General features: G+C 37.2%; 2 protein-coding genes across 2 annotated transcripts in view; both read right to left on the bottom strand.

The window, feature by feature from the left end:
* The window catches only part of HORMAD1 (HORMA domain containing 1), a 28,786-nt gene extending 9,381 nt beyond the window's left edge, over positions 1 to 19,405 (bottom strand). Inside the window, exons 1-9 of the mRNA XM_033859979.2 lie at positions 19,332 to 19,405; positions 7,986 to 8,048; positions 7,137 to 7,281; positions 5,695 to 5,758; positions 5,224 to 5,260; positions 3,022 to 3,042; positions 2,729 to 2,755; positions 1,101 to 1,168; positions 72 to 223 (exon numbers count right to left, since the gene is read on the bottom strand). Of these exons, the coding sequence (XP_033715870.1) occupies positions 72 to 223; positions 1,101 to 1,168; positions 2,729 to 2,755; positions 3,022 to 3,042; positions 5,224 to 5,260; positions 5,695 to 5,758; positions 7,137 to 7,281; positions 7,986 to 8,018 (547 nt within the window). The 5' untranslated portion in view covers positions 8,019 to 8,048; positions 19,332 to 19,405. The remainder of the gene's footprint in view (positions 1 to 71; positions 224 to 1,100; positions 1,169 to 2,728; positions 2,756 to 3,021; positions 3,043 to 5,223; positions 5,261 to 5,694; positions 5,759 to 7,136; positions 7,282 to 7,985; positions 8,049 to 19,331) is intronic.
* Positions 19,406 to 19,530: 125 nt separating this feature from the next.
* CTSS (cathepsin S) overlaps positions 19,531 to 23,517 on the bottom strand; it is a 36,135-nt gene continuing 32,148 nt past the window's right edge. The window contains exon 9 of the mRNA XM_019920085.3: positions 19,531 to 20,455. Within this exon, the coding sequence (XP_019775644.1) occupies positions 20,356 to 20,455 (100 nt within the window). The 3' untranslated portion in view covers positions 19,531 to 20,355. The remainder of the gene's footprint in view (positions 20,456 to 23,517) is intronic.

Genomic DNA, 23,517 nt, shown 5'->3' with positions numbered 1-23,517 from the left:
GGATGGAAACTGTTTCGATGACAAGAAAATATACAGATATCAACTGAAACAGGATGAACTGGAAATAGTACCTTCATCGTAGTAAAAAAGTTTCATGGTCAAACAAACATCATTAGGTAAAGGTCCCAGATTTTGCATTAGAACATAAATCTTGCGAATGAGAAGAATACTTGCTTTCTTGGTGTCAGCAGATGACATACTAGATTCACTGCTTTGGTTTTTACTGGAAGAGAATCACACATTAATTTCTTTTATAGCACCCATAGCTTCTAATAACATAACTTCACATTTTACTACTTGAGATTCTTATTCCCATTAAAGCATTAAGTTGTTAAGTTAAAAATTGTGATATAATGTGTTTTAATGCCACTATTATAAAAATTAATATCACTGTTAATATTATTATTATAAACTAATTTACATATATTAAATTAATATGCATTTTATACAAGATGTTTAAAGAAAACGAATGATGGGCTTTATTGTATTTCTTTTATTTTAATTTTTAAAAATTTATTTTATTTTATTTATTTTATTTTTGGCTGCACTGGGTCTTCATTGCTGTGCATGGGCTTTTCTCTGGTTGCAGCGAGCAGGGGGCTACTCTTCGTTGCGGTGTGTGGGCTTCTCATTGCGGTGGGTTCTCTTGTGGAACACGGGCTCTAGGCATGCAGGCTTCAGTAGTTGTGGCACACGGGCTCAGTAGTTGTTGCCCACAGGCTCTAGAAAGCAGGCTCAGTAGTGTGGCGCACGGGCTTAGTTGCTCCGTGGCACGTGGGATCTTCCTGGACCAGGGATCGAACCTGTGTCCCCTGCATTGTCAGGCGGATTCTTAAGCACTGCGCCACCAGGGAAGCCCTTTACTGTATTTCTAATAACTTAAGCATACAGTGGCTTTCCTACGCTTTGGCTCTGTTTCACAATCAAAACAGTATATAATTAGCCACAGAATTCTGGCTTGCAGCCACTCCAAGAATATTTTGTATCCTTGATGGTTAATTGGGGATGTTTGAGAAGTTTCAGAATTATTCCTGAAGTTTAGCTATATAGTATTAATAAGTGGTAATCTGTAATACAAAAAGAAAACTATAGAACAATACCTTATGAAGTCCATGATTGGTCCATTACTGGTGTACTTGAATTTAAACTGGTAACATTCTGAAATTGTCTTAAATAGAAAATACTGCAGTTATGAATCTGATATACAGTACTGGTGGCCAAGTAGCTATATATAGCTTTTGTATGACTCACCATTTATTTAATAATTTCTTCTGCATGTTAATCCCTATTCGTCCATTGAAACCTTCCAGTCCTAATAGTCAATTCCCAGGGTCTGGGATTCGGGGCTTCAGTGTTGGAGAGATAGTTATTCCCTCGGTCATTGCAATGTATGTTTTACATACCAGAGGGAAGGAACTCCTTAGCAGGCAGGTGAGGGAGGCAGCACATCTCTTCCTCTAACAGAATGACTAAGCACAGGGCTTCAATCCTTGGTAACCACAAGCAAGTCATTTAAGCCCACTAAGTCTCAGTTTCCCCAGCTAATAAAAGGGGTTGAAAATAGTACCTATCTCATTGGTGCCTATGAATATTTATCAAATGGGATAATTTATATAGAGCCCTTAATAAAGTATCTGGCACACTAAGCATTCAATAAATATTAGTGCATCAGCAATGTTGCTCTTTTACTGAAAGAAAAAATGTGCAACTATAAAACATCTTCAGATGTACATTTTCTGTACATTTTCTGAACAGTTAGTTTCTGAGTAATCAAATAATTCATAGCCTTTGCCCATATGATTTCGTCACCATGGGCATATATTAAGCATTAATTGTAGGCTTAATTTGTAGTATCAAAGAAAAGACATTCCTAGCTCTCTTGAAGCTCTAATACTTTTATTGCTTTCTTTATATTCCATTGCTCACTTAGGGATGGGGTTAGCTTTCTCTTTCTTTTTTAAAAATCTGCTTCTCCATGAGTGAAGGAAACACGATATTGTAACAGCTATAGTGTAATGGGTAAGCACTCAGATCATGAACTGGCCTTCTTAGGTCCAAATTCTGGTTCTGCCACTATGACCTTACACAAGAAACCTTGTGTCTAGGTTTCCTCATCTATAGAGTGGAGATGGTAATGATATATTACCTCATAATGGTTATAATGAATAAATGAGATAATGCACATGAAACCCCAAAGAACAGAGCCTAGGAATAGTAAGCACTCAGTAGATCTTTCCCCTTTGTTTCTTGTCTTCTGGTTTTCCCTTTCATTTATTATAACCCTTTCTTTCCTTTAACTGTCAGATGAACAGGTAGATGTGACTGGATTGGAGTGAATATTCAAAGATTAAGGATGAGTATCTTATTTTTCTCAAACTCAAACATTTTATAATTCTAAAACAAGAATATAATTAAAAAATATTGCAAAGAACCAGAAGTCAGGAGATTTAGGTTATTTCTAGTGGTTTGTCTTTGTGGCCTAGGCTCAGTCACGTAATCTCTCTTGTAGTAAGTGTATTAATCTGTTTAAATATAACAATACAAGCCCCGTCTTACCTCAAAAAAGTCTTTATGAGGTTCAAATTTTGAAAATATATGTGAAAGTGCATTGATAAAAGCACAGTTAAAAGCACTGGACATTATTATATTTTTATGTTACTTATAGATATTAGAAGCATTATGGGGGTTTTTTGGCATTATTTTTTTTTAATAACTTAAGCATACTTACCTGAGGGTCTTCTGGATTACTATATACCTATTTAAAAATAATTTACAATTTAGTAAATTGTAGAGGCTAAGTATTCAAGGAGAACTAAATTGGATGTTTAGACTAAAATATTAAATGAATTCAGTAAAACAAAATACAAAACGACCCCCTCAAAATATTAGCTACTTTTCCATTGAATAGATCAGTAGTTTGTATCAAGTGACATGATCAATAGGTGGTTTTAATGTTATTTAATTAAGCAAGGCTGAATTTGACAGTCTTTAAAAAAGAATATACAATTTAAAAATACTTACAGCTAGAACAACCAACCTTAGCTGAAACAAAACAAAGAACAAAAATCTTACTTTTTTTTAATTAAATTTTTATTATCATAGTTTAAATATATGTTTCAGGTGTAGTACAACATAGTGACTCACAATTTTTAAAGGTTATACTCCATTTATAGTTATTATAAAATATTGGCTATATTCCCTGTGCTGTACAATATATCCTTACAGCTTATTTATTTTATACATAGTAGTTTATAAAAATCTTATTTTTATTCTATGAAATATTTGTGCATGATGGACCATAAGAATTCTTTGTCCTTTTTCAACATTTATTCCTAATAAAAATAATCTTACATTAAATAGACTTCATATGATGCATGTAAAGCAATACCTCAGATATCTTTCTCTATTCCCCAAAATATCTATTTCTAGTTGACTTACTGAAAGTTGAAATTCATATCGCTAACTTAAGCAAACGGGCATTACTGCCAGTTACAAGGAAAATATGTATTGTGAAATAACACATTAAATATTACCAATATGAGAACTGATTCTGAAAAGAGAAAAAGAGAGTTCAGAGCCCTGCTCATTTAGTAAAGGGAAGAGGCTTTGGAGACTATAGGAAAAGAGAATCACAGGAAATCATTCACTCAAGTAATCTGCCAAAATCTGAGTCATCCTTGATTTGGATCTTTTTCTTATATTCCAGAACCAATCGTCAACAAGTCCACTCAGTTCTGCCAGATATATCCTGAATCTTCTCATTTTTCTCTTTTGCCATCCTGGTCTAAGCCACCATTATTTTTTATCAGTACTGTAGTAATGGATTAAGTGTCATTCTCCTTAATTCCAATCTTATTCTCCTTCTACAGTACATTCTCTAAATAGCAGTTCAGAGTGATTTTTCTTTTAATTTAGAATATAAATCAAATGATGTTACATTTCTACTCAAAACCTTCAAATGGCTTTTATTTACACCTAAAATAAAATCCAAACTCTTTTTTTTTTAAAGACTTTTTTTTTCTTTTTTTGATGTGGACCATTTTTAAACTCTTTATTGAATTTGTTACAATATTGCTTCTGTTTTATGTTTTGGTTTTTTGGCCCTGAGGCACGTGGGATCTTAGCTCCCTGATCAGGGATTGAACCCGCACCCGCTGCATTGGAAAGCGAAGTCTTAACCACAACCACTGGACCTCCAGGGAAGTCCCAAAATCCAAACTCTTTACCTACACAGCTCTGAATGCTCTGGCCCTGTCCATCTCCACAGGTTCATCTCCTGCTGCTCTCTTGCACTGCTCACCACACTCTAATCATTCTGGCCTTCTGTTTGTTCCTTGAACTCTCCAAACTCCCCTCCAACTCTTTGCATTTGCTGCTCTGTCAGGAATATTCTCCCAAAATCAGTGCCTAGCTGGTTTCTTCTAATTCAAGTCTCAGCTTAAATATCACCCCCTCAGAGAAGCTCCTCAGACTACCCTATCTAAAGTTACCCCATCTCTCCATTTGCCACATACTTTTTCTTAAAATGTTAATGGCAGTTAACACTATTGGATGTTATCTAATTTCCTTGTTTTATTGACTATTTTCCCATTATAGAAGGGACCCTCTTCGTCTTGTTGACCACTGTTAGCTTACCCAGCTCCTACCTAGAATACGTGCCTAGCACAGAGGAGGCACTCAATATTTAATGAATATTAAATACATTATGTCTTAATGAGGGAGGTTGGTGACCATGGATAAAATTTTATCTTTTTCATAATTTTTTTTAGAGTTGGACTTCTTTGTATATATTGATACAAACATAAGCTAAGTAACTATACAAAAAGGCTTGTCACAATTTAACCTAGACTACATGTAAATTTATTTCTGAACTCTCATGAAGAAATAACTTATTAAATTATTAGTATAAACATGATAATAGAAGGCATGTGAAACTAATGAATAAACTATTTTAAAAGACTTTTTAATTCATTAAGTTTTTGTAAGTTAATATGTGTTATTAATACAAATGAGTGTTAACAACCAAAACTTGGCAAAATTCGTTAAGTACTAATTCTGTTTGCTTTAAATGAGTTGAAAATCAGTCTTTAAAATATTCAAATTTTCAGCTTTGGACTGGCCTATGCCCAAGTTAGTTTAAGTTAATCTTTTACTACATGTAACGGCTGTTACATTTGTAGAATATAAACTGTAGAAAAAAAGGATAAAGAGATACCGACTTACATATTTTTTCTCTAAAGCATCATAGCATCCGGACATCCTAAAAAATAATCAAGGATTCATTTTTAGACTGAATGCACTTCCAGAAAACAGTTCTTTTAATGTCTCCATATTATCTCGTTACTAAATAATACACGGTTTTATTATTAAAGCTTCCTTCTTATTAACTAGCTTAAAATAATAAAACAAAACAATGTGGCAGAAATATAAAATGTCAATAGTGGATGGAAGGAAAGGAAGATAGAAAGTATCTGGCAGCTATTTGTGAGGAACAATAATAGGAAAGTGAAGCCTGCTCACATGGAGCATGAAATAAAGTAAAATTTTAATGCAAAAATCCAAAGACCTGCAAAAATGGTATACAGAGTTAAAGAGGGAATCACTAAAACTGGGTTAAACACTTAAAGGTATCCAAGGCACAAAAAAATGTGATTTAAGAAAAAATAATTTTCTTTCATTAGGTATTTCACTTACCACTTCAATAACTGTGTAGATCCTGGACAATCCTTCTGTTCTCTCAGAATTCTGACACACATATCTAAATGCAAAAATAATGATATAAATATAGAGCTACTTAAGATTAGCAAACAAATAGAAATTTAAATGAAGATTATTTTCTTCAGCTGTGTATTACAGGTTTATTATTAATGGTAATTAACTTCCAGATGATTGATGTTAATATAATTAAAGGAAGAAAGTTTACATGGAAACAAATAATCTTTTTATCCTTTTTATAAAATTGCATCATAATGATTAGGATGTATGTTGATGGGTAGAAAAATTTTTCCATTTTCAAAGCTATAGAAACTTAGATATAACACTTTCATGCCATTGTCATCCAAGAGTCTTAGCATATTTGCTATGGACTCTTATCCCAGTAAAATACTTGTAAAAGGCCAAGAAGTTAACAGGCTATCAGATAGAGCCCTGTAAGGAAGCAATAAGTAATATAGTGGAAAGGATGAGGTCTCTCAGTCTCAGGTTCCTTATCAGAAAAATAGGAGTAATATCTAACTCATAGGTCTGTAATGTGAACTAACAAGATATCATACATAACATGGTGCTTAACATATTGCCCACAGAGTTGGTGTACAATGTTAGGTATACATTATGTGCTAGGCAATAAGTTATTATTATAGTATAAACTGGCTCTATTTTACTTCTTTAAAATAACACAAGAACATACACTACCACTGTAGGAGGCTATAAATAGGATGTTTTTGCTATTTACTTCATCATTATAAGAATAATGTCAGGTGATATTATACTTGAGAGATTAAGGGAAATTTTTATGATTAAGTGCTTTCAAAGGTATTGAATATACTTTAAAAAAAATCACTTAGATGTCCACACAAAAACTTGTACAGGAATGTGGCATTATTTATAATAGCCAAAAACTGGAAACAACCCAATGTTCATCAACTGATGAGTGGATAAATAAAATGTGGTATATTCATATAATGGAATATTATTTGGCCATAAAAAATGAAGTACTAATCCATGCTACAAAATGGATGAACCTTAAAAACATTATGCCAAGTGAAAGAAGCCAGTCACAAGGGACCACATATTGTATGATTTCATTTATTTGAAATGGCTAGAATAGGCAAATCCATAAAGACAGAAAGCAGATCAGTGGTTGCCTAGGACTGGGAAGTGGGGGAAGTGGAGAGTGACTTAATGGGTATGGGGTTTCCCTTTAAGGTGATGAAATGTTCTATAACTGACTGTGGTGAATATACCCAAAATCAATGAATTGTGCACTTTAAATGAGTGAATTGTTAGATATGCAAATCATATCTCAATAAAGCTGTCATTATAAAAACAAAATCTCTAAGTCAAAAATTATCATTTTAGAGCAAGCCAAAATAAAAATAACATCTTTAAAGAAAGTCTTTAAATAAACATTATATTACCATATAGATATCTTGTTCCATAAGCACATTCTGGGAATATTCCTCTCAAATACGTGATGCAGGATATTGAAACTGCTAGAAGCCTCTTCACTAACACTAAAGACTGCTGCTCAGTTGATATCTTACTGGGAAGTACAAACGTACTCTAAATTCAAGGGAAATTAAAACATTTTATTTAGATTTACTAAAAATACAGTCTTCCTGAACTTAAAAGTAGATCTAATTTTTTGCACAAGCATGGTACTTTCCCAAAGAATTCTTAACCATAGCAGTTAGTAATCCCCCCCAAATCAGAGTGGCTTCTAAAATGTGAGGGTGTTTGCAGGGTAGCAGCCTAAAGGTAACATGCAAAAAGTGCTTAAGAATCGTGTTAGAAATCCCTTGCACATTAACTGTCTGTAACTGCATAACACATGGATAGATAACACTGATTTTTCTCTTTAGTCACTGACTGGGTTTAACACAGGTAACTGTAATGCAAGATCTGTGAAGGGAAGACAATTTTATCTTTGTGGGGCATAAAAATTCATTTTCTAGAAGCGGACTGCTATTAGTGATAATTTCATCAAAGGAACCTAATAGCATTCATTGATACCTAATGTGAACTGAATTTGAACCAGCAATTTAATACAATGCATCAAGCATCCAATAGAATTCTCCATTAATTCAACTTAGTTTAGCAAATATTTTCATTCTTAAAACATTGAGTTTACTGATATCACTAAACCCTCAAAGAGGTGACTCTAACTTTCTAACATAAAAATAGGTGAGACTTCAAGAAACAATAAAATTAGCTAAATTAAAATATATTAAAATACAAGATCATAAAAAAAATACAAGAAATCATACCATGGAGGTTCTGTGCAATTGTGCAGTGGCCATCCTCTGATAAAGTATTTTCTTTCATTCAACCTTGTGACACAAATACAAGCTTTAACTTCAGATCTTATTTTTATCACTAATTTGGTTTACTATATGTAAAGTCAGAAAGAATTTTATGTGACTAAATGACAGGATTTTTTTTAACTTAAAATAGAATCTTCGAAAACATATTCATTTTTCTATAGAACTCTTTTGAGTAAAGTGCTAAGTTTAAACCATTTGACTAGCAACCCTCACATAAAAGGGTTATTAATAAAGCTCTTTAGAGCTTCCCTGGTGGCACAGTGGTTGAGAGTCCGCCTGTCAATGCAAGGGACACGGGTTCGGGTCCCGGCCCGCGAAGATCCCACATGCCGTGGAGCGGCTAGGCCCGTGAGCCATGACCACTAAGCCTGCACGTCCGGAGCCTGTGCTCCGCAACGGAGAGGCCACAACAGTGAAATGCCCGCGTACTGCAAAAAAAAAAAAAGAAAGCTCTTTAAGAGACCTCTTTTGTGCGTGTGTGGTACGCGGGCCTCTCACCGTTGTGGCCTCTCCCGTGGGAGGTGGGAGGTGGGAGGTAACAGGAAAAGACATTAAAAAGTAAAAGAATAAAAGAAAAGGGAAAGAAAGGAAACAAAGAAAACAAAAACGAAACAAACATGTATTACGTAAGGTCTGAGGGTCCGGCGGCAGCGACCAGGAGAGAGGCACGACGTGGCATGCGCTTTGCCCGATGCGCTTGCGCCTTCCTTCTACGGTAGCCGGCAGAGGCGACTCAGTAGGCTTTTGACCTTTGGTCGGGGTCACCTTTCCCGCCAAGAGCAGCGCAAGGTGCGCTGGGAACACCAAGAGCCTGAAGGACTCCTCTCAGCCAGAAAAGCCGCACGTCAGCGGGGGAAGGTTAACAGCATGTGCGAAGAATTCCCGATATACATAGCCGTCTTACAGTGACCAAGGTGTTCTCAACGGCCATTTAATTAGTCAAATTAATTTCTGATTGTTTTCTAACTTTTGATTTTGTTATTGGATCTACCACATACTGCATTCACGCTTTACAGTTCCTGTGTCTTCAGGAAACCAGCTGCCCTAGCAGTCTCCTACCTAGATGTTTCCACTGTGCTATATCTGTGGGGACAGTGTTAGCTTTACTGTAATTAATGTCTCATTTAGAAGCAAAATAAAACTCAGAGCTGGTAGGTAGTTGGAGAATGTTTAGTAATACAAACTTCTGAGTTTGCAGATTGTTATACATGCAAATAAGTTGTGTTAGTAGTGTAGATATATATTAATTTCTCATAAACTTTGGTATGTCTGCATTACCAGTTAGAAAACAGCCACCCCAGATATGAAAAGATTTTCCCAGAGTCAATTAGGAGAGGAATGAAGACCAGAACCCTGTTTTCAGGGTCAAAAATAGTGAAAATCCCCTGGTCTATTTATTTTGCTTCATATTTCCCTTACACTTAAAGTTTTGTAAATAATTAAACAGAAACCTCAATTAAATAGAGTTGGGAGATCAGAATGGGGAGTTCTCATGCCCTGAGAGGGAGCAGAGTCCAATAGGAAGGACTCCAAAGAGTACTTCCCAGGACTTCTGCTGCCAGTGTCCTTGTCCCCATGGTGAGCCACAGCCACCCTCTACCTCTGCAGGACAACCCCCAACACTAGCAGGTAGGTATGGTTCAGTCTCCTATGGGGTCACTGCTCCTTCCCCCTGGGTCCTGATGCACACACTACTTTGTGTGTGCCCTCCAAGAGTGGAGTCTCTGTTTCCCCCAGTCTTGTCCAAGTCCTGCAGTCAAATCCCACTAGGCTTCAAAGTCTGATTCTTTAGGAATTCCTCCTCCCATTGCCGGACCCCCAGGTTGGGAAGCCTGACGTGGGGCTCAGAACCTTCACTCCAGTGGGTGGGCTTCTGTGGTATAATTGTTCTCCAGTTAGTGAGTCACCCACCCAGTGGTTATGGGATTTGATTTTATTGTGATTGCGTCCCTCCTACCGTTTCATTGTGGCTTCTCCTTTGTCTTTGGATGTGGGGATCTTTTTTGGTGAGTTCCAGTGTCTTCCTGTGGATGACTGTTCAGCGTTAGTTGTGATTCTGGTGTTCTCGCAAGAGGGAGTCTCATATGTTTGGTTTTTTTTTTAATTTAATTTTATTTATTTTTTTATACAGCAGGTTTTTTAAAATTTTAATTTTATTTATTTTTTTTGTACAGCAGGTCCCTATTAGTCATCAATTTTATACACATCAGTGTATACATGTCAATCCCAATCTCCCAATTTATCACACCCCCACCCCCACGCCCCACGGCTTTCCCCCCTTGGAGTCCATACATTTGTTCTCTACATCTGTGTCTCAATTTCTGCCCTGCAAACCGGTTATCTGTACCATTTTTCTAGGTTCCACATATATGTGTTAATATATGATATTTGTTTTTCTCTTTCTGATTTACTTCACTCTGCATGACAGTCTCTACAAATGACCCAATTTCATTCCTTTTTATGGCTGAGTAATATTCTATTGTATATATGTACCACATCTTCTTTATCCATTCGTCTGTTGATGGGCATTTATGTTGCTTCCATGACCTGGCTATTGTAAATAGTGCTGCAATGAACATTGGGGTGCATGTGTCTTTTTGAATTATGGTTTTCTCTGGGCATATGCCCAGTAGTGGGATTGCTGGGTCACATGGTAGTTCTGTTTTTAGTTTTTTAAGGGACCTCCATACTGTTCTCCACAGTGGCTGTATCAATTTACATTCCCACCAACAGTGCAAGAGGGTTCCCTTTTCTCCACACCCTCTCCAGCATTTGTTGTTTGTAGATTTTCTGATGATGCCCATTCTAACTGGTGTGAGGTGATACCTCATTTAGTTCTGATTTGCATTTCTCTAATAATTACTGATGTTGAGCAGTTTTTCATGTGCTTACTGGACATCTGTATGTCTTCTTTGGAGAAATGTCTATTTAACTCTTCTGCCCATTTTTGGACTGGGTTGTCTGTTTTTTTAATATTGAGCTGCACGAACTGTTTATATATTTTGGAGATTAATCCTTTGTTTATTCGTTTGCAAATATTTTCTCCCATTCTGAGGGTTGTCTTTTCCTCTTGTTTGTAGTTTCCTTTGCTTTGCAAAAGCTTTTAAGTTTCATTAGGTCCCATTTGTTTATTTTTGTTTTTATTTCCATTATTCTAGGAGGTGGATCAAAAAAGATCTTGCTGTGATTTATGTCAAAGAGTGTTCTTCCTATGTTTTCCTCTAAGAGTTTTATAGTGTCTGGTCTTACATTTACATCTTAATCCATTTTGAGTTTATTTTTGTGTATGGTGTTAGGGAGTGTCCTAATTTCATTCTTTTACATGTAGCTGTCCAGTTTCCCCAGCACCACTTATTGAAGAGACTGTCTTTTCTCCATTGTATATCCTTGCCTCCTTTGTCATAGATTAGTTGACCATAGGTGCATGGGTTTATCTCTGGGCTTTCTATCCTGTTCCATTGATCTATATTTCTGTTTTTGTGCCAGTACCATATTGCCTTGGTTACTGTAGCTTTGTAGTATAGTCTGAAGTCAGGGAGTCTGATTCCTCCAGCTCCTTTTTTTTCCCTCGAGACTGCTTTGGCTATTCGGGGTCTGAATAGCCCCAAAGAGTCGTATATATTTTTAATGGCATTGTCCAGTGGACTCCTAGTTCTGGAATGTTTAAGTCCTCTTGTTTCTTTACCTTTTTTTTAATCCAGTTAAAAGTTTTGTCAACTTCTATGGTGTCTCCCAGACTTGCTCTTTGTTTTTGACTTGTTTGTAATTTTTTTCCTTTATTCACAGTTACAAATTTTGTCGAGTTTTAGCGCCACACATATACTTGCTGTAGTACCTTCAAGCTAGTATTCTTTTTATTTTCTTCAAATCATCCTATATACAGTTTCCAGAGTAAGACTTTTTTTAATTTCTTTTTTGATTTAACATTTTTATTTTATTTTATTTTTTGTGTAAACTATTTTATTTTTTAAAAAAGGCTTTTTATTTCTGTAAGTTTGAAATTACTTATGGCTAAAAATTTCTCCTTATATTACACATACAATAAAGATTTTTGTTAAATATTTCATTATTCTACTTACTAGTTCAGAGGTTCTTCACCTGGGATCCATGGATTCCTAAAGGATCCATGGATAGAATTCAGAAAATCTGTGGATTTTTATGGGGAAAACAATAACATCTTTATTTTCATCAACCTCTAACTGAAAGCATTTCCTTCAATTCTGAACATAGTTCATAAAACACAGTAATATTAGCAATACTTGTAATTCTATCACCCAAAGAAAACTCAGATATTTTTGTATCACATTACAGTTTTTTCAGGTATCTTCAAATATCATTTATACTTGTCACTCTTAAATTTAAGATAGTTATTAACTCTTGTTATTTAATGCATTTTTAAAGAAGCATGTTTATGGTGAACTTCCTAGGATCCTTCTCAGTGATGTAAGTTGCTGAGCCAAGTGTTATTTTAGCCATGGTTGTGCCTCCGGTTTATGTAAAACACACACACGTCACTTAACCCTGTTTGTATGAAATGTCTATATCTTGAGTATATCAAGAAAAATCAAGGTGAAAGCATTCTTGAAAAAAAAAAGAAACATGTTTATTACTATAGCACAAAGTTATATTTAAAATTTTTAATAACTGTATTTCAATATAATCAGCATCCTTTGTAATTCTATGTATTTTATTTTATGGATTTAAAAACATTATTCTGAGAAGGTGTCCATAGGCTTAATGAGACTGACAAAGGTTAAGAACCTATGTTTTTGTTCCATTTACAGTGCTTGAAAAATTGTGGGCAAAATAAAAATTAAAGAATAATCAACTAAACACTTTTTATTTTAATTTTATTTATTTATTTTGTCTGCATTGGGTCTTCGCTGCAGTGCACGGGCTTTCTCTAGTTGTGGCTAGTGGGGGCTACTCTTCGTTGTGGTGTGTGGGCTTCTCATTGCAGTGGCTTCTCTTGTTGCGGGGCATGGGCTGTAGGTGCACGAGCTTCAGTAGTTGCGGCACATGGCCTCAGTAGTTGTGGCACACAGGCTTGGTTGCTCTGGGCATGTGGGATCTTCCCAGACCAGGGATCAAACCTGTGTGCTCTGCGTTGGCAGGCAGATTCTAAACCACTGTGCCACCAGGGAAGTCCAACTAAATACTTTTTAACTACAATATTTCTCTACACTTTTGATAATATTCACATATTATTACCATGTTTTTATAGTGAGCAATTCTTGTTCTTTAAAATGTACTTTGTGGAAAGGGAACCAAAGATAGTAAAATTAGTTTAAGTTCAGTTTAATATATATTAATGACATCATCCCATACATTTTTCATGTCATAGACATGAACTTATAAAATTTAAAATTCCTGCTACCTCTTCAGAACCTGTCTACTAATCTAGAGCAGCAATTTAATTACTCATAAAAATGTGAGTAATGGAATATTTTTAAAGAAATGCAGTTTGGTTATTTTTTCAGGATGACTAATAATTTGTCCCCAAAAGATACTGGCCCATTGCTAATGACTAGGTAAAAATAATTTGAATTAGTATAATTACTGTTGATCATTAAAATAATTATTACAAAACGCTTGAAAATAGATTGTCTCTTTAGCATGTGTCTACTTTGACATTATTTATTTAAAAACATTTACTGAATCCTTTTATGTGAAAAGATACAATCTCAGGACATGAAGAACCTAATAGTTTCTTCCATTAAACTTGCCATAGTGCGCAGTGGTTAAGAATCCACCTGCCAATGCAGGGGACATGGGTTCAAGCCCTGGGATGGGAAGATCCCACGTGCCACGGAGCAACTAAGCCCGTGTGCCACAACTACTGAGCCTATGTGCCTACAGCCCATGCTCCGCAACAAAGAGAAGCCACCGCAATGGGAAGCCCACGCACCGCAATGAAGAGTAGCCCCCGCTTGCCAAAACTAGAGAAAGCCCGCGTGCAGCAATGAAGACCCAATGCAGTCAAAATTAAATAAATAAATGTATTTTTTTTAAAAAGTTGCCATAGCATGTGATGTATCGCATTGATTGATTTGTGTATATTGAAGAATCCTTGCATCCCTGGGATAAATCTCACTTGATCATGGTATATGATCCTTTTAATGTGTTCTTGGATTCTGTTTGCTAGTATTTTGTTCAGGATTTTTGCATCTGTGTTCATCAGTTATACTGGTCTATAATTTTCTTTTTTTGTGACGTCTTTTTCTGGTTTTGGTATCAGGGTGATGGTGGCTTTGTAGAATGACTTTGGGAGTGTTTCTCCCTCTGCAATTTTTTGGAAGAGTTTGAGAAGGATCAGTGTTAGCTCTTCTCTAAATGTTTGGTAGAATTCGCCTGTGAAGCCATCTGGTCCTGGAATTTTGTTTGTTGGAAGATTTTTAATCACAGTTTCAATTTCGTTACTTGTGATAGGTCTGTTTATATATATATATATATATATATATTTTAAGATATATGTATATTTTTAATGCTTTTCTATTTTTAAAAAATTTCTTTTATTTATTTATTTGGCTGCATTGGCTCTTTGTTGTTGCGCGCAGGCCCTCCCCAGTTGTGGCGAGCGGGGGCCATTCCTCCCTGCGGTGGGTGGGCCCCCCATTGCAGTGGCCTCCCCCTTTGCGGAGCACAGGCTCCAGGCACATGGGCCTCAGTAGTTGTGTCACGCAGGCTCAGTAGTTGTGGTGCACAGGCCTAGCCGCTCCGCGGCATGTGGGATCTTCCTGGACCAGGGCTCAAACCTGTGTCCCCTGCATTAGCAGGCGGACTCTTAACTACTGCACCACCAGGGAAGCCCTGTTTATATTTTCTAATTTTTCCTGGTTCAGTCTTGGAAAACTGTACCTTTCCGAGAATTTGTCCATTTCTTCATGGTTGTCCATTTTATTGGCATATAGTTGTTTGTAGTAGTGTCTTATAATCCTTCGTATTTCTGCAGTGTCAGCTGTGATTTCTTTTCTTTTTTTTTTTGCGGGGAGAGGGGTACATGGGCCTCTCACTGTTGTGGCCTCTCCCGTTGCGGAGCACAGGCTCCGGACACGCAGGCTCAGCGGCCATGGCTCACGGGCCTAGCTGCTCCGCGGCATGTGGGATCTTCCCGGACTGGGACACGAACCCATGTCCCCTGCATTGGCAGGTGGACTCTCACTGCGCCACCAGGGAAGCCCCTATCCTTGCTGCTTTTAATATTTTTTTTGAATTTAATTTTTATTAGTTTGATTAATGTGTGTCTTGGTGTGTTTTTCCTAGGGTTTATCCTGTATGGGATTCTCTGTGCTTCCTGGACTTGGGTAACTATTTCCTTTCCCAGGTTAGGGAAGTTTTTGCCTATAATCTCTTGAAATATTTTTCAGACCCTTTCTTTTTCTCTTCTTCTTCTGGGACCTCTATAATTCAAATGTTGGTGCGTTTAGTATTGTCCCAGAAGTCTCTGAGATTGTCTTCAATTCTTTTCATTATTTTTTCTTTATTTTGCTCCTCAGCAGTTATTTCCTCCATTTTGTCTTTCAGCTCACTTATTCATTCTTCTGCCTCAGTTATTCTATTATTGATTCCTTCTAGTGTATTTTTTGTTTCAGTTATTGTGTTGTTCATCTCAGTTTGTTTGTTCTTTAGTTCTTCTAGATGTTTGTTAAACATTTCTTGTATTTTCTCAATCTGTGCCTCCATTTTATTTCCGAGATTCTGGGTCATCTTTACTATCATTACTCTGAATTCTTTTTCAGGTAGATTGCCTATTTCCTCTTCATTTATTTGGTCTTGTAGGTTTTTACCTTGCTCCTTCATCTGTAACATATATTTTTTTTTGCTCTCTCATTTTTCTTTCTTTCTTTTTTTTTTCTTTTATGAGTGGGATTGTGTTCCTTTCTTCCTGGTTGTTTGGCCTGAGGCTTCCAACATTGGAGTTTGTAAGCTGTTGGGTAGAGCTGGGTCTTGGTGCTGAGGTGAGGACCTCCATGAGACCTCACTCTGATGAATAGTCCCTGGGATCTGAAGTTCTCTGTTAGTCCAGTGTTTCGGACACAGAGCTCCCACCACAGGAGCTTCGGCCCCACCCCCAGCTCATGAACCAAGATCCTGCAAGCCATGTGGGGCAGCAAAAAAAAAAAAGAGAACAGTACCAAAGTAAAAAATAAAATTAGACTAGGAAACTAACAGATATGTTAGAAACAATATAAAAATAAAAATATAGATGAATCAAAAACCAGAAGGTAAAACAGTACCACAATAGTAAAAAAGAGGAGGAGGGGAAAAAAAAAAAGGTGGGGGGAAGGCTTGGCTGTGGAGGGCAGGGCCTAAGCAAGGGTGAGGTTTGGGTGGTGGGTGGGGCCTATGCTTGGGATCCACAAGGCTGGAAAAGGCGCTGGGGGCTGTGGGGGATAGGGCATAGGCTCAACAGGAACAGAAGGGGCCCAGGTATACCCCCCACCCCTGGTCTCAGAGGGTGGAGGAACCTCACCTGGGAGCCCAGCAGCCTTCCTGGGCTCGAGTGGGCGGGGCAAACACCATCTACTCCTCTCCTGCTCCTCCCAAAGGGCCCCTTCTGCCTGCCTCTCCTGATCTCCTCAGCCTCCCTCTTATGACCCCAGGACCCATGTGGCCTGGAGGAGGCTGTGGAGGGAAGACCGATATCACTCATGAATATAGATGCAAAAATCCTCAACAAAATACTAACAAACAGAATCCAACAACACATTAAAAGGATCATACACCATGATCAAGTGGGATTTATCCCAGGGATGCAAGGATTCTTCAATATATGCAAATCAATCAATATGATACACCACACTAACAAATTAAGGAATAGAAACCATATGATCATCTCAATAGAGGCAGAAAAAGCTTGTGACAAAATTCAACACGCATTTATGATAAAAACTCTCCAGAAAATGGGCATAGAGGGAACCTACCTCAACATAATAAAGGCCATATATGACAAACCCACAGCAAGCATCATACTCAATGGTGAAAAACTGAAAGCATTTCCACTAAGATCAGGAAAAAGACAAGGATGTCCACTCTTGCCACTCTTATTCAGCAGAGTTTTGGAAGTCCTAGCCACGGCAATCAGAGAAGAAAAAGAAATAAAAGGAATACAAATTGGAAAAGAAATAAAACTGTCACTGGTTGCAGATGACATGCTACTATACATAGAAAATCCTAAAGATGCCACCAGAAAACTACTAGAGCTAATCAATGAATTTGGTAAGGTTTCATGATACGAAATTAATGCACAGAAATCTCTTGTATTCCTATACACTAATGATGAAAAATCTGAAAGAGAAATTAAGGAAACAATCCCATTTACCATCGCAACAAAAAGAATAAAATACCTAGGAATAAACCCACCTAAGGAAGTGAAAGACTTGTTCTCAGAAAACTATAAAACACTGATGAAAGAAATCAAAGATGACCTAAACGGATGGAGAAATATACCGTGTTCTTGGATTGGAAGAGTCAGTATTGTGAAAATGACTATACTACCCAATGCAATCCCTATCAAACCATGGCATGCTTCACAGAATTCTTTAGTATTCTTCATAGAATTAGAACAAAAAATTTCACAATTTGTATGGAAACACAAAAGACCCCGAATAGCCAAAGCAATCTTGAGAAAGAAAAACAGAATTGGAGGAATCAGGCTCCCCAACTTCAAACTAGACCACAAAGCTACAGTAATCAAGACAGTATGGTACTGGTACAGAAACAGAAATATAGATCAATGGTACAGGATAGAATGTCCAGAGATAAACCCATGCACATATGGTCACCTAATTTACGACAAAGGAGGCACGAACATACAATGGAGAAAAGATAGCCTCTTCAATAAGTGGTGCTGGGAAAACGGGACAGCTACATGTAAAAGAATGAAATTAGAACACTTCCTAACACCATACACAAAAATAAACTCAAAATGGATTAAAGGCCTAAATGTAAGACTGGACACTATAAAACTTAGAGGAAAACATAGAAAAAACACTCTTTGACATAAATCACAGCAAGATCTTTTTTGACCCACCTCCTAGAGTAATGGAAATAAAAACAAAAAATAAACGAATGGGACCTCATGAAACTTAAAAGCTTTTGCACAGCAAAGGAAACCATAAACAAGACAAAAGACAACCCTCAGAATGGGAGAAAATATTTGCAAATGAAACAACAGACAAAGGATTAATCTCCAAAATATACAAACAGCTCATGGAGCTCAATATCAAAAAAACAAACAATCCAATTAAAAAATGGGTGGAAGTCCTAAATAGACATTTCACCAAGGAAGACATACAGATGGCCAAGAGGCACATGAAAAGATGCTCAGCGTCACTAATTATTAGAGAAATGCAATTCAAACCTGCAATGAGGTATCACCTCACGCCGGTCAGATGGCCATTATAAAAAAATCTAGAAACAATAAATGCTGGAAAGGGTGTGGTGAAAAGGGAATCCTCCTGCACTGTTTGTGAGAATGTAAATTGATACAACTGCTATGGAAAACAGTATGGAGCTTCCTTTAAAAACTAAAAATAGAACTACCATATGACCCAGCAATCCCACTACTGGGCATATACCCAGAGAAAACCATAATTCAAAAAGAGACATGCACCCCGATGTTCATTGCAGCACTATTTACAATAGCCAGGACATGGAACTAACCTAAATGTCCATCAACAGATGAATGGATAAAGAAGATGTGGTGCATATATACAATGGAATATTACTCAGCCATAAAAAGAAATGAAATTGAGTTATTTGTAGTGAGGTGGATGGACCTAGAGTCTGTCATACAGAGTGAAGTAAGTCAGAAAGAGAAAAACAAATACCATATGCTAATGCATATATATGGAATATAAAAAAAAAAGGTACTGATGAACCTAGTTGCAGGGCAGGAATAAAGATGTAGACATTGATAATGGACTTGAGGACACGGGGTGGGAGGGGGAAGCTGGGGCGAAGTGAGAGTAGCATTGACATATATGCACTACCAAATGTAAAATAGTTAGCTAGTGGGAAGAAGCAGCATAGCACAGGGAGATCAGCTCAGTGCTTTGCAATGTCCTAGAGGAGTGGGATAGAGAGGGTGGGAGGGAGGTTCAAGAGAGTGGGAATATGGGGACATATGTATGCATATGGCTGATTCATTTTGGTGTACAACAGAAACTAACACAGTATTGTGAAGCAATTATACTCCGTTAAAGATCTATTAAAAGAAAAAAAGTTGTCATAGCATATCACCAGCATACTACAATTTATATTCTCATGATAGATTATAATAGTTACCTACGAATAAGAAAAGAATGGTATGTGGTTGATCTTGGGTGGCCTCGGCCTGCAGCAGCTTGATGCAGGGTTTTGGTTCCAGGCCTGTGATTGAGGTCGGGTCGCGGTGGTGAGAGCACTGAATCCTAGGCACTAGATCAGTGGTCAGTGAAAGGCCCGGGCCCTGCGCCATTGCAGAAAAGGAATTCCCACAAAGATGGAAAGTAGTGAAACAAGTATTTATTTGCAGAAAAAAGTGCAGTACGTGTGGATAGACACATGAGCGGGCTCAGAAAGAGTCGTGCCCTGGTGGCAGTTTAAATCACTTATATGGGGCATTTTTTCCAGGTTTCCTTAGGCCAATCATTTTGATTTGCCTGATTCAAAGTCTGAATTTGGTATAGCTCAGGATTTTCCCATGTGTGCATGCACATCTCTTAGCCAAGATGGATTCTACCGAAGAGGCCTATGGGTAGATTTGGCCACTTGGCATCACTCTCCTTTTGACCTCCAAGGAGCCTTTCTGCGCATGTGTAGTGGCGGGGTGGGGGGTGGGGGGTGGTTCTCCTGACTTCAGGAATGAGAAATATGTGGTCTCTTATCTTCTATCTGGGCAGGGCCCAGACTCCTCTCTCAATTGTCCTGTTATTCCCATGCCCTGGGGGCCCATCTGTCTCCTGCCTCATGGTAATGATACAAAGTTGAAAAGGCAGTTATTTATTAAGCATCTATATGCCATCGAGGTTCAGCAGGATATCAGGGGACTTAAAAGGACAAATAAAATAAGACAATGAAAAACATGACAGATTATCTCAGGTTGACCAATTTTCATACAGTTATATCTATAGTACATTATTAATTTACTTAGCAAACTTTTCCCCAAGATCTGCAAAATTAAAAAAGTAGATGAATCAAACTATATTTTCTGTTAGTACAGTAAATATACATTGATCATGACACACATTTCTACTGGTTACAGCAGGTAAAATTAAATTGTGAGAAAGTGTTTCTTCTTTCTCGAATTGTTATAAAACAAAGAGGTCCTCTAGATTTCCGGGTAAGAGGGATAACTAGCAATCCCACAGTGATTTCCACTATTTCTTGCCATCCGTATATATCCTTGGTCACCAAAGTTGAGGCCCCAGCTTTAGAAAAAGAAGTAACACAAAATTACAAATGAATATAATCAAATCACATTATCAACTTTTTATCTCTTAGATTGCTTTTCTCCTAAAGAGATTATATATGAAAAGCTGTAAAACAAAGTTAGAACAAAATAATATAATAATTTCCCCAGGGCTTTTAGGCAATTTTCAAAGGATGGTTTGGTAGGTTTTAATGCTATATTAATGAATAGATTTAATACCTAAGGAAAACAATATAAGCTCCATCCTAAACCTTTAAATCCTCCTACTTCTGCAGGGAAAGAGTTTTATTATCCTTTCCAAGACCCCATCTTTAAGTGTTTTTGCATAATAGGATCATAGGTGATGATTCCCTGTCAAACTTCAATTTCTTTAGAGAGTGTCAATTAAGAAAGATTTTTGAGAGACCACTATGGAAAAGGCGCAGGGCAGGGGATTCTCAAAAAGAGAGCTCTCAAACACCTTTTTTTTTTTTTTTTTTTTTGCGGTACGCGGGCCTCTCCCTGTTGTGGCCTCTCCCACAGGCTCCGGACGCGCAAGCTCAGCGGCCGGGCCCAGCCGCTCTGCAGCATGTGGGATCTTCCCGGACGAGGGCACGAACCCATGTCCCCTGCATCTGCAGGCGGATTCTCAACCACTGCGCCACCAGGGAAGCCCTCAAACACCTTTTTGACCTGGAAGTGGAGCTGAGATAAGGTAAGACTTGCTCATAGTTAAAGCTGTAAAAAATGGAATATGCTACCTTGGGAAAAGATGAGCTCCGTGGCACTGGAAGTGTTCAATTAGAGATGTACATAATTTGTCAGAGATGTTGCAGGGGGAATTCATGGGTCAGATAAGGGTTAGAGGAGATCAGTGGTTCCTCACTTTTTCATTTCATGGACTTTGAGAATTTCAAAAAATTTTGCAGATTGACATCAAGTTACCAGTTTTTAAGTTAGCAAGTACAGACATTAAAAAAACCAAAACCCTTTATTATCACCATCAAGTTGTAAAAGAAAGGACATGTTAACACCAAAAACAAAACTTAAGAGGACATAACCTCTAATTTAAGTATAGTCCTTTGAGACAAATAAATTTAGATTTATGGAAGATTTACCAAAATATTCTTTTTTCTCCCTTTTTCACATACTAGTGAAAAAATTGACAAAATTCTTGTAAGAGAAATGACTTGTGAAGTTTTTTATGATTCTGAGATTTTATAATTGTAGGTGTACAAATAATTATAATATGAGGCAGAATTCATATTCTGTATGAATTGTGCTATAACTAGTATACAAATAAAAGCATGAAATACTGTGTTGGTATTTGGAGAGCAACAGGAAATTTAGTTGAAGGGAAAACAACATCTTTAGGGGAGTAGTGTGAAAAGAAGATAGAAAGTTGGTTTGGGGCCGTATTGTGCGGAGCTTAGAACAGCAGACTGAGGAACTTGTTTAAGTCCATAGGCAGAGGGAAGCCATTGCAAACTTTTGCTCAGGACTCAAAGGAAGGTTGTGTTTTTGCATGCAGTGGAGAAACTAAGAAATGCTGGACTATTGGAAGAAGACAAGTGGCATAATTTAAAATAACTGTGCTTCAATAGGCCTTAAATGTTCTATGTATCAGCCATTCACTGGACTCTTCTCGTCTTATTTGTCTCTCTCTTGTACCATTTAACACAGTTGTCTACTCTCACCTCACTTCTCTCTTGGCTTTAAGATACTACTGTGTCCTGATTTTCTCTTCTCTCTATGGTCACTCTTTCTTAAACTCTCTTATGGGCTCCCTTCTTTTTCTTTTTTTGGCCGCACCAAGCGTCTTATGGGATTGACCAGCAATTGAACCAGGGCCCTCAGCAGTGAAAGTGCCAAGTCCTAACCACTGGACCTCCAGGGAATTCCCTGGGCTCCTTTTTTTGATTCCTTTCATTTATTGCCACTCCCCTGCTCAAAATCCTTTAATGCCTCACCAACACCTTGAGAATCAAATCCAAACTCCGCTGTCACCTCTCATCAATGGATGTGCAGTGCTTTTTTAGTATCCAGTTTGATAAGCAAAAGCAATAATAAATTCTGGCTAAGCTATTATTATTAATATCAATAGCCACCACTTATTGAGCACTTACTCTGTGCTAAGCAGCTTAACATATATTATCTCATTTAATCATCATCCTGTGAGGTAGGTATTATCTTCTTTTTACTAAAGAGAAAAACTGGCAGAGGTAAAGTGGCTTGCCCAAAGTCACACAGATGGTTAATTGTGAATCAAGGGTTCAAATCTAGGGTTGTTTTATTCCAAAGCCTACTCTAACTTTTATACTCTCTTCCTGTGAGAGAGGTAGTATGGGGAATGAAATTCAAACTAGAACATCCAGGATCTTATATAATTAGTATATTGCTATATCTTACTATATAGTTATTTCACTGCCTAAAAACAAGGTAAAAAATTTTAGATAAGCTGAGTTTAGACTTAAGTTCTGGTAATGAAAGTTGAATTGAGGCTCTTAGGAGTAGTAATATGAACTCAGTCAGTGAGAGCTAGGAGTCCTAGATCCCACTCTGTATCTGGACAAGATCAACTGTCCCAAACTTTGTAGATCCCAGACTTCTTTTTTGGCGGAGTACTGCTAACCCTCCTTTTAAAAATACAGCTGATTAAAAATCTCAAGCTAAAAAAATATTTGAGGACAAATTCTTGTCTTCAGAACTGTTCAAGGTCAGTTCCAAATGCTCATTCCAGTCCTTACCAAGTTGTTTATTTTTATCAACTCTATAGCGCTTTCACTCAAACTGTTCAATTCTGGGCAAGTTTCTTAACTCTCTCAGTATCAGGAGTTTCCTATTCTGTGTTATGGGGATAAAATGCTATCTCATAGATTACCTTAAAAATTAAATGAGAAAATGTATTTAAAGTGCTTGCACAGTGTCTGTAGTAAATGCTCAACAAGTAGAGGTAGCTATTTTTGTTCTTATCCGAGTATAAGTCCATCTGATTTGACTCAAGTAGAGTCCATCCCCTTTAAAAGTATGTAGTGTTTTTCTAGGGTGACCAACAGTTCCACTTTCCCTAGGATTGTCCTG

The sequence above is a fragment of the Tursiops truncatus genome, chromosome 1, assembly GCF_011762595.2.
Source record: "Tursiops truncatus isolate mTurTru1 chromosome 1, mTurTru1.mat.Y, whole genome shotgun sequence".
Taxonomy (NCBI): Eukaryota; Metazoa; Chordata; class Mammalia; order Artiodactyla; family Delphinidae; genus Tursiops; species Tursiops truncatus.
This window is presented reverse-complemented; position numbering and strand designations above follow the sequence as displayed.